We start from the raw sequence: 21082 nt of genomic DNA, 5'->3' as shown, positions 1-21082 counted from the left end.
ACACGTAATAAGTATACAGTTAGTCGTAGGTGCTCATTTTTTTCTAGTGCTAAGATTGGATTTAGATTAAACATAACTAGCTTTCATTTACAGTTCCGTCAGTGGTAATTTCCGTTCTCGGAGTAAAAAGGTACCTATAGCAAGTGCTAGTATAGCTAAGAGATAACGTAGCATCCTATTGGTGAAAGAATCTTGATAAATCGAAGTAAAGATTAAAAGATAGTGCCTTTAAATAAAACAAAAAACATTTCCATTAAGTGAAGAAGTACAGATCACAATCAATCTTCCGAAAAAATTAAGTAGTATCAGTAGGCAGCTTGGTTTTAAAAGTCAATTTAATCTGTTTTAAAAGCTTTCAATAATATTACGCGTAAACACTTCATATGTAAGTGCATTATCAATATTATGTTAAACGAGAGAAATATACAGGCTTTGTTAATTTGTAACAACATTATAGTAACGTTAGAGCTATAATTATAAATTATTTGAATTTTATAAATAAAATAGTCTTAAATGGAAACAATAATGTTATTAATAAATATTTGCATTTTTAATGATAAATATGTTTTTGCGTTACTATTGTACTCATTTTCTTACGTAAATATGTACCTAATATTATGTGTATTTAACTGTTTGTTATAAGTAGAAACAGAAATGAATGAATTTATATTAATCAATTAGTATACACAAGGTATATCGCGGATCCTAAGAGTTAATGCTAGATTTATAATAAACTGCTAGATTTACAGTCTATTTATGTACATATAATACTTAATTTATTTATTTACTTGTTTGTGATTGCCATCTTTTGATCGAAATAATTGTTAATAGTTAAATATGGTTGAACAGCTACGTAAATTCCATTATGTTATGATGGTTTGATGGGTTTTTACACATGTTTCGATTGAATACGTAGAGGCCGAATGCAGTGTCGACTGACGCCGAGCTAATAGATGCCAGGAGTGAGTCCGCGGGCGGCTGTTATCACCGCTCACGGACTGTGCGTACGCAATCGACGATCGCTCGTATGAGAATGAACATTTGCTACTGACGGGTCGGACGAATATCGTCACGAACCGAGATATATTCTAGGGTACTCTGACATGTATGTTATCTACCTACTCTTATAGTGTTGCAAAGTATGTTTTTTTATATAAAAAAAATTATAACAACATATTTTCTATCTACAAGCGTCATATAAGCAAAGTTAGGTACAGTTACAAAACTTAAATTTCCTCGTTGGTGACTTTTTCTCGTCGTTCATTGACCACTAAGCTCACACCAAAGAATTATTATTTTTCTTGTACGTACATTAATTAAATAATCGTTTATGAAAGTAACAAGTATTCTTCGAGAAGCACCTAGAGTTTTCCGAGCGTAAACTCAATTTAAAGGGTACTTAATTCTTTAAAGCAATAAACGCCTGTTGGGGGTTGAAATGAAATGAACTTAGAACAAGGCTTCAGCTAGGATCCTTTATAGAGAGGTAATACAATATTATGTGCGCAAAAATGGGTAGAATCATTATAATAATATCAACGAAAAAATAATAAAAAACAACTTGATAAAAAAAACTTACTTGGCAACTGGCACATTGGTGAGACATAAGAAGTTGTTGCGAACGCTGCGCAGGCTGGCCAGGACCTGCGCGAAAGGCGTCACGATCAAGTCTTCGCCGTGGCTGTGGACAAAAACGTTCACATTAATAATAGTAGCATGAATCAGCCTAAATGGTTTAGCACAAAAAAATAAGTAAAAGTCAGTTAGTCTAGTTGAAAAAACAAAACATTACTATGCTATGTCCCAAATGACACGTATATACGTTATATATACTAATATAATTTACATGTTTCTATTAGCCTGTAAAATTAAGATGAAATAGGGTTTAAAGCAATATAAAGGACAAAGGAAATGATATATTTTCTTTATAAACTATATTAGATCTATGATGCTTGTAATGTAAAAATATTAAGTAGGTATTATAGTTATCATTAAAAAAATGTAGAAAAACATAGGCAAAGAAATCCCTGTTGTTTATAGCCCATCGGCTATGGCAGTAGCACCACGAAATCTTTACTTATTATATGGATACCAATTGTCATTAGTTAAATAAAAAAATGTGATATGAGACTATATAGTAAAGCGAAATGAGGGGAACTTATAAATGTTCCTTTTTAAGTGGCCGGCTTATTTCTAAAAGGCTATCTTTTATTCCGTTTTACCTTGATTTAACTAAGTTAAGGTTTTTTTTTATAGATTCGTATAATATTTTACAAAACACCACTACTATACATGCATTTCAAACGAAATCATGTGGTATAGGCGACAGCTGACATATTCCATTTAACGACTCAGGTTTACAGATGCTGTTTATGATGGAGTTTATGGTCATGGCATTAGAGTCTACGCGGCGTGCACTTCACCTCATAAACAAAGCCTCACTCACTTATAAATTATGAACAATGCTCCCTTTCTAGCATTAGCTGCTAGAAAGTTCAGTCTAAATGTAGGACAAGTAATATCTTAGTACTTCATATTTTTCATTATAACTGATACCACTCCGGGGAGATAGTTATGCAAATTAAAATAACGTCAAGCAGCGTAATAAGTAAACGAGAAGAAGTTCTGCAGCATTTTTTAATATAGAAACAAACAACAAAATATTATATTCTAAAATGAATATAATTATCAATTTGTTACGCCATAAAAAGGTAGTATATTATTAAAACGTTGTGTTGCAATATTCTCATAATACTGCCATTTTCCACGAAAGATATTCAATATTTATTCATGAGAGTAAAATATGTATGAATACTTAGATACTTTTTGAGAATATTAAGGGGGATGTACAGGAAGGGAGGTTTGTTTTTATTTGGCGGTTACCTCTGAAACAAAATTGTTATATTTTGTGAGGAAAAACGCTGTCTCAGAGCTATTCATGTATTAACCGATAGTAACAGGAATAATTTAAAGAAATATAGCTTACACTAGTAGTCAGAGACTGCATAAACTTTATATGAACAAGCTGAAAAAATACAGATATAAGTTTAAGCTTTAACCCGTAATTATCACAATTAGCTGAAAACAAGGCATTATGCTGAGTTATGTAATGTCTAATAGTCTGGAATATTTGAATATAAAATTGATTGTTTTTATATCGAAATAAAGTTTTTCTTTCTCGCTCGCGGTTCAGTGATATGGGTCGCAAAAAATATTTTTCCCATGAAATAATATTATGTTATTCAACATATTATAGAGATGTATAAATATTTGGTGTTATTATTAATCTTTGTTTAAGGTATTTTATATTATTAATTTAATTTCTATGGAATGTTGATTACTTTGATTTTATTTATTTCCTACTCAATAAAGCTGTCGCCTGTTTTTACGTAACAGTTACCACACCATTAAATGATATTTTACCTATTAAACTATTAACTCATATACGGCAAGCGATAACTTTTCCACCTTCTTGGTATAATTAATTATTTTTTGTCATGTACGGACGGTAATTGTACTTTTTCTATTATTAATGTAACTGCCGGGAATAATATTATAGATTCATGGCAGCGTAATGTTATATCGAAATTGAATATATTTGTATGTTGTTAATATAAAAAAAATCAGGTCTAAACTATATTATCGTCAGTGTTAAGAATAAATTGATATGAATCTTAGTAATGATTTTTTTTTTTTGATAAATGTAGGTTTCCCGTTTAGCCGAAACCAACAGAGGCGACAAAATTATATTATCCTATACAATGAAAACTGTTAAATCAATAAAACTTTATAACTTATAATAGCTTTAGCATCCCATTCCGTCATGCCAAGAAGAATATTTAGCAAAAAAGGTCGCTGTAGTTGCAATTTTTGCCAAACAATAAATTTGTATGCTAGCGTCTAAAGTGTATGTTTAAACCAAATCTTATAATTACATAAAATTGTGTTTAAACATACTATGATATAATAAATTAATTAAATCGAATACAAAAAATAGTATCGCATCAATAAACGTTTCTACAATAAGTTATAAATCAAAGCACTTCACCTGCTCTGCACACACACTGTTTATAAAATATCGATCAACCTTTTATTTCTATCACATTTGCGTTTAAAAGCGGAAATGTCATGATTCATATTTAAAATGTAAAAGGGAATCGATACGACTTTGTGGTCGATCGCCCTCGCTCTTGATACAACACGAACAAAGCGGTGTATGGATTACGTTACTCAGTAATCTTTTATATGAGTACGAGACACTAATCACGTAAACACTGTGATGTTTTTACGTGTCAGAATTGTGGGTCTTATGTAATTCGTTTTACAGCAGAGTTATAACAATAACGGGACAATTGCAGGAAAAGTACTTGGTACTTTTACATACTTAATTAGATGTATACGTCATTCATTATATCATTATAATAGTTATATAACGTGTTTCTAGAACCTGTTTCGAACTATTTACGACGCGACGTAGGAGCAATGCCTCGGTTGACGCTATTGTCTATATAAGACCACTAAATAGCATACTATCAAACCGGTTGTCTACTTGTTTACTGTTGCTTATTTAAAAAAGTGATTTAAAAGTTATAGTGAAAAAACCGCTATTCATCTAGAATAATTTTCTAGATGAGTAATATTTGAAATGTATAGAATATTATATAGAAAATAATATAGAAAATTATTCTAACTTTATAAACAAATAGTCTTTGTTGTTGTAGTATTTATGTAGAGAAGTGCATTTCACTGTAATGACTAATATATTTAAGTCACGTGCGACATTTAGTCATGTGAAGGAAAAAGATAAATAACAATTTTGGCGAGTTAGTCTGGAGTCGTGCCCAGCGAAGCATCACGTGGCTTTCTGCTGTATGTCACGCAATCAGACATCATGCTGAAGCAACTCTTTCCTCGTACAGGTCTCGAGACCAAGGAAGTTAAAATCACTGCAGATTATGCAACACTGTTCACAGTTGCAAAGATCATGAATACTATTATTGTAATCGTCACAATATCTCAAAGACAAAAAAAACAAAAAACAAATTATCCTAAGCGTTCCAGACTAAATAAATCGGAATAATTTCGGGGTAATTTGAATTCAGTCATGTATTTTCCTGTCGGATTTAAAAATATCATCTAAAGCGATTAGAAATATCGCATTCGACGTGACTCGTTAACATTAAATTATATAAATCATTAGTGGAACTAATAGGCTATATTATGACGTCAATGATATCGAAAAGTTACGACCAAAGATTTGGAAAGGAAGCCTGTTCTATATATAGGCTACGCGGTGCTCGTATTGTTAAACTCTATTAGTTTAAGCGGACGTCACTGGTCCACTTTTCTCGTTTACTGTCATCCTGTTCCAAGAGATGTAATTCAATTACGACTCGAGGTATAAAACAATAAGAGTAAAGCAATAAATATATGTTCCGACACTACAAATGGACCAGTTAATGATGAAGCTAATGTGATTGGATGGTCTAAATGATTTCAATAAAAGTATTCACGTTGCATTTTCTTATTTATATTCTTTGATTTGTTCTTATTGCGTTGGAAAGGTTCTTTTTAGTTATCTTTTGGAATATATAATACTATGTTATACTAAAAAGTTTGTTTCTACGTTTTAACATGCCAATCTTATATTAAAAAAAATCTTATATTAATAGACATTATAATTGCGTGGCAGGAGCAGAAACCAAACACTACTAAATAAATTGATTTATTTGAAAATTTATCTAGTTATAACTAAAACTTTCACAGATGAGATACTAAAAGTGAAAACAAGGATTAATAAACATTTTACTAATCCCATAGAGATAACTACAAAATCGGATAGAGTAAACAACAAAATCGGTTAAGCTAAGTTTGAGCGATTAAGGAACGACAGACGTAACAAGTGTTCAGACGGCAATAAACGTAATAAACGCTAGTAAAAGTCATGACATCACCTAAAACTAACAGCTTTATTTTGATAACATGTTACAATTACTGTGAGCCGAGTATATTGTTATAATGTTGATATGTACAATGCATTCGTTATTGTTTTTTACTTGGGTATATAATATATTTTTTTAAAGTAGTTTAATATAGATGTAGATAGCAGTTATGGATGGAAATCAGAATGTAGTTTATCGATACAATAAACGAGGAATTGTCGGACTAAAACTTAGTGACTACTTATAAATACGTTACCAAAGGACTTTTTTGAAAACACAGTGAATTAATAGATGTTATCAAAACATCATACATATTATGGCCACAAAAATAATGTCTTTGCTATTAAAACATAAATAATTAACAAATTATTCAGAAGTTTATATGTAAATTGCTTGCAGTTTCGCACGCGTTAACTGTTTTTGGGATAAAAGTCCCAAATTCCATCGATTTCTGTTGATAGTTTCTGAGTTTTCCCGTTCAGACAGATACGGCGGGGGACTTTGTTTTATAATATACTTTTTACAACTTTTTAAGAGTAACAATTCCGATGTACGTTATTGCTGCGTAACTTTCATCTTTAACGCAACGCACGCAACGGAAGCTCTCAAAAGGAATATTTTTTTTCCGTTTTTGCAACGTTTTTCATTAATGCTCCGCTCCTACAACGTTACATATATATATTAGGTTACATTTATATAGCGTGATGTTATATACATGTAACCTATGGCCTTCCTCATTTATCGAGGATTCAATTCCGATTCCGAGGCAATTCAATCGTTAAGATTTTTTCAAATCGAACCTACACTTTCTGAGATTAGGGCGTTCAAACTAATAAAAAAACTCTTGAAGTTTGTTGTGCGAGTCAAACTAGAACAAGCCCCAAATAAAAAAAAAGACAAAGCAATAAACCTACTACAATTTTACTTAGTTTTATTTTTGATATGATTTGTGAAATTACCAATATAAATTCTATACTTATATTATAACCGTTATTTTTATCATTTCTTAAAATAGGTTGTAAAATAACACACAGTTAAAATGGAAGGCAAAATGATCGGTCTATTTTGGTTGCGGTCAATTGAACTGACTGTATGCTATGTTTTAATTAAAGTGTTATAAAAATACACTGCGCATGTGTCTATTATTATACTGCTTCTTGAGGCACACACCCAAACTCAGCATCATAATTTGTTATAGCGCTATGCCCAGTTTAGTCTACACTCTACAGTATTGTTGTAGTGTCACAATAGCGTAATCGAGTCCATTTTTTATTATTTGTGACTATATTTATGGTCAGTTCCTATGTTAAATGTTAATAGTGTTTCTTTAAACAATTTTTAACAACCTAACATTGTTTCAAGCCATTAGCTGTGTTGATCGAATAATAAAACTGAACTCCAAATCAAAATCATTTTTAGAACAAGGGATGGCGCCAAATCACGCACGGTCCCGATTGAATAAAGCCCCATTTTAAGATTACGATGGCGCTTATTGAGTTACGTAAAATTCGACACGTAAACAATTTTATTATTGCACGTTCATTTGCCAGCTTCAAAGCTGAAGGTCGACAATTTCCCGCCAAGCAACCATTCAACGCCGTAACATTAACCAATGAAACACATTTAGCAATCATGTCTGGATATATGTATGTACATCGAATGTAAGGCAAGTAGCGTGCCTTGGTACCACTAGTATCTGCCTAAAATCTAAAGATAGCAAACTTAGATGATAAGGTAGCAAAGATATTATGAAGAATGTAATACAAATGAACATTACAATGTGCGCTGCAGTTATTTACTTTCTATTCTATTTTTTTTGTTTAGTATACATTATACAATTTATATTTACCTCATGAGTAAAAAGAAACCAACTTTTTCTAGTAAGAAGCGTGCTCCTAAATATACAGTTCATAATAATGAGAATGTAAACATTTAGTTTTTTCACGTTGGTTCATATAATTAAAATGACGTATAATAATTTTAATTGTTGTTGTCACAGTGATGTAAAGACAAAGAAATTTAAAAATCTATGCATTCTATGTAGTAGGTTTGTTATGTACACGATTCGATTAATTATAATTGAATTATTTTCATTAATCATTATTTTAGCTATCAGGGTATATAGTTAGTTATTAGTATTTTTATAAATCGGACGAGCATATCAGATATTACCACTTCTACCCTAACGTTAAGTCTTTAAAATATAAACATCGTTTCAATACAAAAGATATATTGAATAGCTCCGGGTTAGGTTTGTGATTTGTTTGTTATCCCTTAATCATCGGAGATCGATATTTTATGTAAATTCAACTGAATAAATTTTAAGGATGAAGGAATTAAATCTGTCACTCGCAGAAGAATCCTTGCTGTCTCTGTGAAAAGTTTCCTTTGAGAATTGGAATAAATAATATAATTTATATTCGCAAAACAGTTTGAAAATAGTCGGTTGACATTTACTTGATGTAATATTATCCGAACGAGTTTAAATATTTAATATTTGAGAATTAAAAGATGATTGTACCTATTGTTGTGTGTGCTGGAAATTAATTATGGCGGCGAGACAATAATTTGTGTGATATATTCATTGTTCTACGTATACTCAAAATCTCTTAAACATTACATGCATTTTCACATAAAAAACAACCAAATTCACTAATTGGTTGTAATTATAAAAGACGTAGTACATATTGATCGCAGCAAATTTGTCAATCTTTTTATCTACCATATTGACTCTATATTTTAACATTTACTTCCTTATTTCTACGCTTAGCTAGATAGTATTTTCAACATTTATAATATTTAGTATTTACAACTTCAAAAATCGTCATACTTTGTAATTTTCGCTGGTCACATTGGATTTACTAGTTTATTTATCAGGACGTTCAGGTTGTGCAGACGAGATTTTGCATTTTTTTTCTCTATGTCTCTGTAGAACATATAAGTTGGTATTATAGTATACTTTTACTAACTCTTAGTGATGTTAATTTTACACACGGCGATTATTGTGCCATTTGATGACATAAGTAAACACTAACGTTCCGCATTAATTATAAGAAATACAATAGTTAGTGTAAAATAGGACAAAAAATCCTGAAGAATAAAAAAGTTTACTTGGAACTAAAATAGCATAACAATTTTTAATCTCTGGGTTATAAACGGCAATAAATTAGAACGGAAAACAAGCTGAATAGTTCTCATAAATATTTGAAGGTATAAATCAAGAGTTTTCGACGTATTGGGAATTTGGTTCCGCCACTTTAATTTGTTATATTGACCTGATTTAAACACGTTATTTTTTATTTAGTACATATTATATAGCAGAATATATATTATATATGTTGGAATATTATAATATTTTAAATACTATACATATTCTTTAACAAAGTAAGTTCTTGTTCGAAAGTGGTACCCAAACTAAATGAACGCTTGTTTCTTTAGAACACGGCTACTAAATGTAGATTGTTTTGTACTATTACAAACAGTGAGTGCATAATTACAGAAAATTATGTCGACAACAAGAAAATGCCGTAGGATAGGCTGAGAAAGATAGTAATGTATTTTCCTCAACAAAAAGATATCCATTTTCTTAGAAGTACTTTTCTGTGCACTGCAAGCATCTTTTCGCTTTATAATGCATGCGTCAGATACAGAGACACAGTGAAGGAATTCTAAAGATAAGATCTTTTTTCTACTTTCCTGTTCTGATGAAAGTAAAGTAATAGTATACGTTCCAATGAGTCGTATTGAAAAATAATTAGTGTTTTTTATGGTTTATATTCCACTGTGCTCGCCATTCTGAGACATGAGATGTTAAGTCTTATTATGTCCAGTAGTTACAGTAGTACACTGGCTACAACTACAGTAAAACTACTTTAGATTTTTGCTATTTATTTGGAAATTAATACTCTTGTTTTAATACGAAAATATAAGTTCACATATCTATCGCAACTAAATAAATCATTAGAAATATTTATTTAGTTCCTTCCTACCTCCAGGTTTCACTAAGCTTAATTTATTCATGATATAGAATGAGCTTATCACCACACACTTTGTCAGTATATTTTCCGAATTGTCAGAGCCCATAAGTAACAATTACCCGATCTGAGTTGAATCAAGGCCCTTATCCTTTTCGTAGTATGTTTGTTTCCATTCAAAACTATTGATTTACCTTAAGGGTAACGTGCTCATTGTAGGGGTTAGACAGGAAAGGAAAAGGGGCCGTCCCTTCGGGAGATGGGATGAAGTAATACGTAATAACAGGAAAATCGAGAAAAACGCGCCGGAAAGAACGAAGTGGAAGCAATCGGGGGAGGCTACGTCGGGTACAAATACATTATTATGTACCAGAAGCCAATTTAAAATATAACGTTGATGTGGATTTAGCCTCGGTATAGTGACAAAGTATATGGACTCTGGGCGTGGAGTTCGTTTCTCAGGTCGGGCGATATTTCGCGTGGGTTTTTGAACCCCCAAAGTATAAAGGGGTGTTATTTAAAACGTTTTATTTTTGAGATTTCTCAGACGTTTGATGTCTGGTCAGAAGAATTTAATTATTTTATTGGTTTTAAACATCATGCCCGGAGATGCCGAAATATGCATATTGTGCCTATAATCGAGAGATTGTACTTCTATTGAAACAGTCGAAAATAAAGATGGGAGTTTAATATTTAAATCGCCACGGTATGTTGTTAAAGATCAACTAGAAATTAAATTGTCATACTATATAATATATTACGAGAAAAAACGAGTCAGAATATTACAGTTGGATATATGTTTAGTTCAAGAACAGATTAAATCATGGTCACAAACGAACACATTTATGACAGTAGGATTATCTTATTTATAAAGAGCCTTATCTCTAAGTTTTTAAGATTTTTATGCTCTTATTAACTTATATTTCTATTTATATCTATCTGTGTACATACTGTCTGTTCACAACGCTAACAATGAGGATCAGCACAACAACTGGAAAGGAAAAAGGATTATCCCGCACAGATATGTAGCCATATACATATAGATACATTTTAAAATATCACAACACAATATGGATAAAAATCGTTATACGACGTAAACCAGCATATTTCTTAAAGACTTTTATTTTGATATTTTTTAAGATTGGGTGTGTTAAATTGGAGGATAATTTACCTTATGTCAGATTGTTTGATTTTAATCATGGTGGGTAGCGATATTGGAAGCTGTTTCGAAACTCTGATATGATCCAGTTCATACATCATATACCTACGTTAATTTGTGAGTGAAATATTTTACCATACCTACGTTTTTGGTACAAGAAAATGAAACGTTAAGTGCAAAGTGGATGCGTCACGGAAATAAGTTGTTGCCTTTGGGTAAGAGTGGCGAGTACTTTATTTCCGACGCAATTAGAGCAGATATATATTTGCACTGTGAAGACGAGGGAAAACATCGCTAAAGCACAGACGTGGCTACGCAATCTAATTTATGAATCTTCCTTCATTTTTATTTATAGCGCTAAAAATAAGAACGGCAGATAATTAGTCTTTTTGAATAACAAATTTATTTAATTAATAGTTTCGTCGCGCTTCCACTAAGGTGTAAGTCTTTGTCGGAATAACTGTAATAAAATTTAATAAACGATGCGGCTTGTGTTTATGGACTCTGTAGCTTTAGATTAGTGTTAGAATTTTTAGAACCGGATCAGCCGTTCCTGATATATTATATACACATACATACACTCACCCACTTATGTATACACATATACTTATTAATTTAAATTTTATTTCTTTATGCCATCATGAAACTCCAGATTCCTGGTTGACACAGAAGTTGATGAATAATCCTAATATCACTTTGTCCTACCGAGATTTCGGACCCGAGACCAATAAAAATGGGTATCTATATAAAATGTGTTTATTAACTTCTTTGAAAGCGTATACCTCGAAGTAACGAGTAATTAGATTTTTCATTCAAATATTTTTCTGCTTTATCACCTTCCACTTTAGGGAGCCAATTTCCTGTCTGAATTATATGGATTTATCTGGTGGTATGGGCCTGTGGCTGATGAATCAGTCAGTCAGGACAAGTAATTTATATCGAATTATAACGCATGTAATTCTCTGTCTACACCAATAAAATTGATGATGTCGGGACTATGTACCCATAATCACATGTCAAGGTTTCGCCGAGGCGCAAGGCTCTGTTTTGTTTTATTATACACACGTTCCTTATTCCACTATAGTTTACTTACGCCATGTATGCTACTAACAATGTTAATTGGAAGAATGCCAAGTCTAGTAGATGTATTTTTATACAGAGTGACTATTTTGTTTTTCCTTATATATTATTAGTAAGAAGCAATATCTCTAATTATGACTTAAACGGATTAGTCTAATCGAATTAAGAAGATAGCAACCTAATTTTACGAATCCGATTGTAGGTTCCACAATATGTTTTTTCTTTATAATTATCTTGGTTGGGATAATATATGTTATTACACCCATAATTACGTCCAATTATTATTCTGTGTTGACACACTATATATAAAATTATTGCGTATTTTACCGTACATCAAACCTCGGATATTATAATTGACTTAAAATTTAAAACCAAGACAATTTTTAGGAATCATTTACCAACATCTTTGATTCAAAGAGCGGTATATTTTATGCAGAAAATACTTTGTTAATCCATGTTTCAAATCGACTTTGCTAAGTACTAGCATTCTACATAGAAGAACAAATAAATTAATGACTCTATAGGTAGTGCAGTTAAACTATAATAACAGGTTTCCACGTCACGGCAGGTGCTCCTACGAGTACATGGCTGCGGCTGGCAAAACCTTCCGTCGGAAAACTTGTAGGTTTTAGCAGTTTAAAAATTACGTCTATTTCTCTAGCCTTTTTATTAATCTTACTTCACCAATATTATAGTGTTTTGAAGTTTACAATCACTGGTCAGTTTTATGAGTAGCAGAGCAAAAAATCGAACTCCATGTAAACTAAAAACATAAATTTTAGAGGTTTGTCAGTTAGTGCTCTAATTGACATTCTGTTTTGCTTTTAGTTTAAGTTTGAAATAAACTTCCAAGACAAATTAAACAAAAACCTAATACCAACTGACATCACATAAGAGATCTTAAAAGTGCTTAAGTGCAGGTGTAGAATTTCAAGTCTCAAAATTTTTATTGTAGAAAGTAAACGAAAAGAACTCAACAGCTTTTTCAATATTATCAAGAATCGGTCGTAATTCTAGATTTCATCTGTACGTTTTTGTTTACCTACGACGTGTTTTTCGAACAGTTTTGAATACGTTTTTTTAAATAAGATATTGCATTTAAATAGATTGCCTTTGCATTTAGGTACACTATAAAACATTAAAAAGATGTAAATTAAATGAAAGTTTTAAACACTCTACTGTCTTTTTTAATTTAATGTCACCAAAATTTTATAAGTCACCATATCTACGCTTGATAAGTTAAAAATATGTGCATACTAACTGTCTTTATGACCCGACTTTATGGCTTCCATATATGCTATAAGATTTAAGTTTAAGTGAGTGGGTTGTATTGTATACAATATTTTATGTGGGACGTGTTTATATTAAATATAAAGATGGTAATTTATTCTCATCTTGCGAACACATTTATACGATGCAAACAGTTTGAAAAAAGGGTTGTATTAGTATCTTCAAGTACGTACAGCACATAAAACCATGGAATTTTAATTCTATAACGGTATAATATTTGACTAATTATCAGTCACAAAAGGGCTTAAGATTATAAATAAAAATGAGCCGCCTTAAACAAATTATATTTTTTGTCATCCTTTTTGCGAGACAAAAGACGTAAATATAAATTTGATTTGTGACAATGACCTTCAAGTGAGAAGTATTATCTTAAGCTCACAGGGTAAACATTTATGTGAAAAAATATATTATTAGATGATACGAAATTGGGATTTACTCGCCTGAAAGGAATTGTGTACGAGTTGGGATATTCCTTTATTTAAGCTAAATTAATATGTGTTTTAATGCAAAAATAGATTCAAACAAAATTGTAATTTGCAAGGTGTACATTGTTCAAACAATAACTGATAATGTTTTTGGCCAGATAATGGCCGCGACGAATATGAAAGAAGAAAACATTGACTTCTGAGTTATTTGTAAAGTTCAAAGTTCTCGTAATAGAGAGGACGTCTTGTCTTCTCTACATCAAATTTTAACTTTCTATTTCTGAAATTAATCAATATTTAGACATACGTTTAACTCAGTTTTAGTTAATTCAGAATATATATTGATATATGGTTAATACGAAGCCATATTTATATACATGCGTGGGGAGAGCTGTAATTCAATACGTAGGACGTACACCGCGGCTCTCAATAATAATTTACGAAGCAATTTAAAATTGAAAAAAATCGCCGGCATTGTATATTTAATAAAGTGCTTTCGCTTTACGTAAAATATAGGATTCCAGAGGCTGGTCGGTGCATCCACGTGTTATCAATTAACGCCCACGGCTCGCTCCGGCAAGTAGGCGCCATTGTCAGTGTTGTTTTTATATTTACCAAACACTCAAAGCAATTCCGAAAAAGAGGATTATTTTATTTACATTTCTCTTCTAAGAAATTAGAATTATTCTTATCACATCTCCGGTAGCTGAAATTAGTAATTATCTATTCACATCGTTTATTTTGTACGTACATGAGTTATACGTTTATTTGAATTCCCGTTTTAAATTAGCCTTCTTTGAATTCTACCATATAATGGACATTTTCAATCTGTGTGGGTAGTAATTAATCAAATTCAATAAGAGACTCTTTTAATGGCTACCAAACGTGTAATGAGAGTGACTGTCGCGACAATTCGTAGTAGTAAAGATCAAGTCTTTGTGAAGATTTTAGCCCCAGTATTATTTTCCTTTATTCATCATAAAGTGCTCATTACATGTTTAAAATTTAAATAACGAACCTTTTCATAAGTCCTCTTGGTGATTTATTACCAAAATATCTAAAGAGAAAATTTATTTTGAAATGTTTATTTTATTCCCTGTAATGTTTGCGTTACGCTGGCTCTCTACACCGGCTAAGAGTTAGAATCCCATTAAAATATATTATCCGCGTGTCACATCTTTTGAATTTCCTTTATCGGCAAAGAAAATGTCGTTAGCAAAAAGTTGGATTGACGGTATTGAATTATTTTTGACGAAGATCAGAAGTGCGACCTTTGAGTTGAGTTTTTCAACGTCACGAAACTAAAAGGGCATGAGCCGTTTAATTAAATGGAAAAATACGGTACCCAATCGTAAAACTAAACTAATTATAGGAGGGAAATCTGAATTTTTGTTTACGTTTGTCTAAATCTCAATAAAAAGCACGTCAATTCAAACGTATAAACAATGATTAAATTTAATGATGTCTTTGAACTTGCTAGAGGAGCGGCCTGCCGGGTGTGCGTGCACTCTGCGCTCGCGGTACCAATGCCACCTCCGTCCGACACTGGGGCCTTATTCTCTATTCCGCACGTTATTTTAACAGTGCGTAACAAGCGCGTAACACAACGCATCATGTTTAGGACTATAGAAATTTGGCTTACAGAATACCATTCCACGCACATTTCTCGAAGATAACATGACACGGCCGCGTTACGCGGCTACACTATCATACAGAATAAGGGCCCTGATGTAGTTGCCGTTTGATGGGCGGTAGAAAGTGTAGTTCATTTAAATATTAATTCCCTTTGCGCTGCTACTCCATGGGAAATCACATGTGGCGTAGTGCTCCATTGTCTTTGTTAAATGCTTGACATACACTGTCATAGTGGAAACAATAGCTGTGTTAACAAAGGTCGTTATGGATTTATTTAGTAAAGTAAAATGAACAACAAATGAGATAACAATGAGAAAACAATTATTGGATCCGATTTAAGAAATGGGCATTAAAATAGTAAGTGAAATTCGTTTTAGGTAATCATCAGTTGTTTAATTTTCCGTCTATGTATCGTTTAAGTATTTTTAATGAAAATGTTAGAAAAATCACTAACTTGATCAAATTTATAGTTATACACACAGAATATATAATACTGAAGAGATTTAATATACAGAAAAACACTCTATTCAACCTTTTATTTGATTTCGATATAGGTACTGAGAACAAACACAACAATGACAGCAAGAACACTTTCTTTGAGTGGCTATTTGGTTCAAAGACTGTCAGCTTCATAAGACAAGGTGGCGAGATTCAACACGGACAGATGATCATTACATCGTACTTGTTGCTGGGTAATCAATGTCGTAGCTATCTCAATTTTATTTTTTCAGAAGTACCATAGCTTTATATATAAATGAACACTTATGAGAGCCCTGAAGACTCTATGACAATCTTATATTGCTATTGGAGTCTAGTAATATGACTCAACGTATTGTATTCAATATGCATACCTATCTGTGTAGATATAGTGTGCTTTGTAATACTAGTGTATTTTATAGAGCACTTGTGGATAAGTCAAATATTACGCGCATTTACAGATTGAGTACTTTGTGATGAGAGAGTAAGTATTATGATAAAAACAGGCTTCGCATTATGTTGGTGGTTGATTTAATACTTATATTCTCTTTCGAGTTCGTCATACCATGTGTTATAATTCTCAAAGGAACTATAACGGGGGACTTATTGTTTTAATATTGTTGGGACGTATAATTGATCTTGCAATTTAAAGATGTAACGCAGTTAATGTCGAACCAATTAAAGAACTAGGTAACGGTCTATGGGCAAAAGTAATTGATACAAGATAAACAATATTATAGGCAGTAATAACAGAGCGTCAGATACGGACATTTTAACTTGAAGATGAATCTGCAATCGAAGCAACAGTTGTGAAAGAAACATCAAACGTGTTATTTTCGAGAGCAGGAGCCCATGGTTCAATTGGTATAACAAGGCGCTTCGTTTGGAAAATCGTCTTAGAGAGCGAGAGATTTCGAGGACTATACAACTATGTATATTGATTCCAGAAATGTTTACGCATCACGATTACAAGAAAATAAAGGGAATGGGACCTTTTATTTATTATGATTATAATCAAAATATATTGGGTGTTACATAGACGGGCAGAGCTTAGTATCAATAAAAGAGAACCGTTTTATTAATTCCTATTACCAAGAGTGCTTGATATGGGCAAATGGCAATATATAATTGAAGGTTCATTATATGCATACATATACGAGTATTTGTACCTATATGTTACTTACGCGTCGCGTCTGGTGCGTTCATCCCAAAACTTTTCCCAGAATGTGGATCTGTTTTTTATTCGCAGCACGCTCGTGCTGAGAGTACGCGGCAGGGTTCCCCCGCCGCTGTTGCCAGTCACGCTCGTCGCCATGCTGTGTTCCGACGCCGAGCTTTTGGCAATGAATGTAGCGCCTCCACCTCCTGCGCCCAGCCGCTCCGACTGGGATCCTGAACGTTGCATCTTTATCTCGTCTTATTCACTGCATAGGGATGTCGCCCCAATAAACGCCTAATAGTTTGTCACTAAGTCATTGTCCAATGTGTTTCGTGAGCACACGCTGTTTAGTGAGGTGTAAACGTCGGCACTCCCCGAGCCCACGTGCGAACACGCAAGCGAGACCTTCGCTGGTAATTACATAAGCGTTCTCTCTGAGCACAATGTCAATAATAACAAAATAAAATTGATGCTACGTGTCTCTCTACTTCGTGAATAATCTATCACGACGTACATGTGTTAAGATAATGTTATCTGGATCGGACGTCCTTTTCGGTGGCAATATAAAAATCTTCTATTATTTATAAGTTAAATATCATAACATAATCAATTACAAATTTACGTATACTTAACAAAGCAGTTGTGTTTAGTATACGACTAGGCCTCGGTAAATTTTACATCGAAACTAAACGTTTATACTGCGACCGCTGCGTGGCTCTGTGGCAAACCAGTGAACGACCTCGATGCTATCCAGTCGTTCAGCAACGAGCTTCTACAGTCCCGGTAAGTGATCACGTTATGACTTAATCCGAAATAGTAGGAGTATAAACGGCACGTCACTCCGCGGTACGGTAGCTGATAACAGAACGAGCGTCGTCGAGGCACATGTTAGTGTGGGGTTTACTGTGCAGAGGGGTTAAACGGCGAAACAGGAGTGCATCGCGTATCGCGCGGCATTGGTGGCGGCGCGGGCGTGTCGCCGGCAGCCCGCGCGGACTATCAATGGAAGCGAGAGAGGTGGCGAGGCGGCGAGGCAGCGAGGCAGCGAGGCGCAGCAGCGGGCGGGCGGTGGCGGCCGCGTCCCACTCGCTCGCCCGGTCGTCGCCGAGAGCGCGCGACGCCGCCCGAGGATAAATTTGGCGCTAATGGAAACTGGCGACGGTGGGCGACGGTAATAATCAATGTTCGACGTGGATGTCGAGGGTCAGTGCGAGCGTTATCAATGCCAGATATAATTAAGACATTTGCATTTTTACAGGTGTGCTGGTAGACTCTACCCGGCCAATATCCCGCTCCGCTTCATATCGATCGTCTCTTGTGTTGGTGAACGTACCTATATATACATATATGGGTACGTATGTACGTTCTACAGGTAGGTATTACAGTCAAGGTCTATCGTACGAAACGTTCGGGTTTTATTTGTAAGCTTATCATGTCGGAAAACCTAGTACCTACATATTGGAGTCATTGGGTTTATTTTCTTAATATTTTAGATTCCCCAGTAATTACTTTATTACTGTTCCTTATTTTACTATCTTACTAATGTTATAAACGCGTAAGTTTATGATAATTTTTGGATATATTTGCTGCGATCTTTGTTAGCAGTAAACGCAGAAATAGCTGAATGGATTTGGATAAAATTTGGATCACTGGTGGACCACAATTGTTGGATAATCACATATAAGGCAAATTTTTACTTTAAGTAATGTCATTTTTTATCAACATTTTTAAAAAGATGGCGCTGGCGTCGTTTACATTTTCCTATGAATCGTTACTGTGTTTTAGGGATTTACATAACGGGAAGGGCTTGTCTCGCGGGCGAAGCCGCGAGCAAATCTTGTAATACATACAATGCGGGAAGAATATCTTTGCTGTAATACTAAGCGTCTTAACGAAATAATATCATAACTAAGTAAATAAAGTAATTAAAATGTTTCTTGTGGTAGAAGCATTTAATGATATGTCCAATTATGTGACGTTTAACGCAAAAAACGTAATAATTGGATTCGTTTCATACTATTTCTGCGTAATGATATATTTCTTAATGATAAAATGTTCCATGATATCATAAGCCAACATTTCATTACTATCAGAACATAAACGACAACGGAAAGGTAAACTTAGAGAATAAACGTAGCCAATTATAAATAAATCCAAACACAAAACTAATTGTTGTAATTTACAAAGTGCTGGTTCGGAATGACTTCAAGGGTTTCTTGTTACCGTTAGTTATTTTTAACAGAAGATTAAATTGTACTTTATTGTCTAGTTTTAGTTTTTTTACCTATGTAGAGCGGTAACTTATCTCTCATATTGGTATTTTATACGATACCGATATTCAAGTCCATACTAGAAATTACCGTGAACACTGCCATGTTTTCATTTTAATTTCAATAAAGCTTGTTTGGTTCCAATGAGTGATTTATTTTATTGAGTTGTAACATAATGCCGATCTTAGGGATCGACGTCGAATAGTTAATGCAGGGGAAAAAGGTATCACCTAATACCTCAATATCAGTTTCATATTTACATCTGCTATCGATATTTGCAACGGCTTTTATTTAAAAGTAACTTTTATATCATATAAATAGATAATGTTAATCACAATTTATTATTATATTGAATACACTGGTAGATAAGGAGTACTATAATATAGTAAAATCTATTTACAGAATAATTTATCAAAGTTTAACAGCTTATTTTTCTTTTTACTATAAACATGTTACGGAGTTATTATATGTAGATTTATACCAAATATAATTAATAGCCTAAAGTAAAATTCCATACCAACCTTTACTACTGGATCACCGACGTAACTTAAGCTGAATATGACGTGAAATTAATTTACACAAAAGCATAGGTAAACGATTTCAACAAACAAAGCACGACTAGGGATTCTCAAGCAGTAGGCAATAGAAAGCAAGCCAAGAAAACTGGGACAGACATAGCTGTGCGGTGCTGGTTACACGTGCGTAAGTAAGTGTACGTACGCTCTGTCCAGTTGTGCAGCCTCAGCCTCCTTGAATCTGTAAGCAATTAAAAGATAAGGAGAAGAAAGAAAATACGAAGACCTCAGAGGACACACAATGTTATGCCACCTAAGCGGATCGGGTCGCTCTTACAGAATGCGGGGTTGAGTTTCACACCGAACATATTGTGCTAGAGTAGTGTGGTGAGAGGATCTGTAGAGGTGGCAGCTGTAGCATGAAGTGTACATTAATTTTGCCCTCATGTTTGTTTTATTTAGTCACGGCGAGTGCATGAGCTATGCGACACAGTTTCCATCTGAATACATTCGCGGATATACATGCTATCATCAAATGTAGGCTGTTTGTGAGTAAGCTCGCTACTTGTTAGTCCGACACAACATATACACGAGTTAAGTGAATAAGAGATAATGTAGCTTACTTTGAATCTGCGTCCGAGTAGTGTCTTCGTTTTCATGAAAATGTTTCGGAGACACGAGGCATGCCATCACAAAATGTCTCTACGACTTAATAGCTATTGCGACAAGGTCTGAATTACAAACCAAGTGGTAATATCGTGCGCTATAAATCGCAACTTGTTACGCGGTCAATTGGGTACATAACGACAGATCAATTCAATAGATCGTCAATGTCAGTTTTGGACGTAGTGGCACGCGATGGAAGTTTAGACATTTTTGTAGTTATTTATTGATTAATTTAGGCGGCGATAGCCTAGTTGGGTGTGGAACGGACTGCCAAGACGAATGTTCGCAGGTTCAAATACCAAGGGCACACACCTCTGAATTTTCTAAAAAATCATGTGTGTATTATTTGTGAATTTATCCTTCGCTTTAACGGGGAAGGAAAACATCGTGAGGAAACCAGCACATCTGAGAAGTTTTCTATAGGAATTTCGAAGGTGTATGAAGTCTACCAATCCGCACTAGGCCAGCGTGGTGGACTAAGGCCTAATCC

General features: G+C 33.5%; 1 protein-coding gene across 9 annotated transcripts in view; it reads right to left on the bottom strand.

The window, feature by feature from the left end:
• Positions 1 to 21082, bottom strand: part of LOC115442524 (cAMP-specific 3',5'-cyclic phosphodiesterase) — a 351093-nt gene that overhangs the window by 30579 nt on the left and 299432 nt on the right. For 7 of the 9 annotated variants that reach the window (XM_037443236.1, XM_037443242.1, XM_037443240.1 and 4 more), the window contains 2 exons: positions 20132 to 20167; positions 1580 to 1681 (listed from right to left, as the gene is read on the bottom strand). In XM_037443236.1, coding sequence (XP_037299133.1) covers positions 1580 to 1681; positions 20132 to 20167 — 138 coding nt within the window. Of the gene's footprint in view, positions 1 to 1579; positions 1682 to 17166; positions 17628 to 20131; positions 20168 to 21082 lie in introns of those variants that run through there. The other 2 variants (XM_037443244.1, XM_037443237.1) reach the window with 2 other exon arrangements.

Source organism: Manduca sexta, chromosome 26 (assembly GCF_014839805.1).
Source record: "Manduca sexta isolate Smith_Timp_Sample1 chromosome 26, JHU_Msex_v1.0, whole genome shotgun sequence".
Taxonomy (NCBI): Eukaryota; Metazoa; Arthropoda; class Insecta; order Lepidoptera; family Sphingidae; genus Manduca; species Manduca sexta.
The sequence above is the reverse complement of the archived record's forward strand: the minus strand, read 5'-3'. Positions and strand labels throughout refer to the sequence as shown.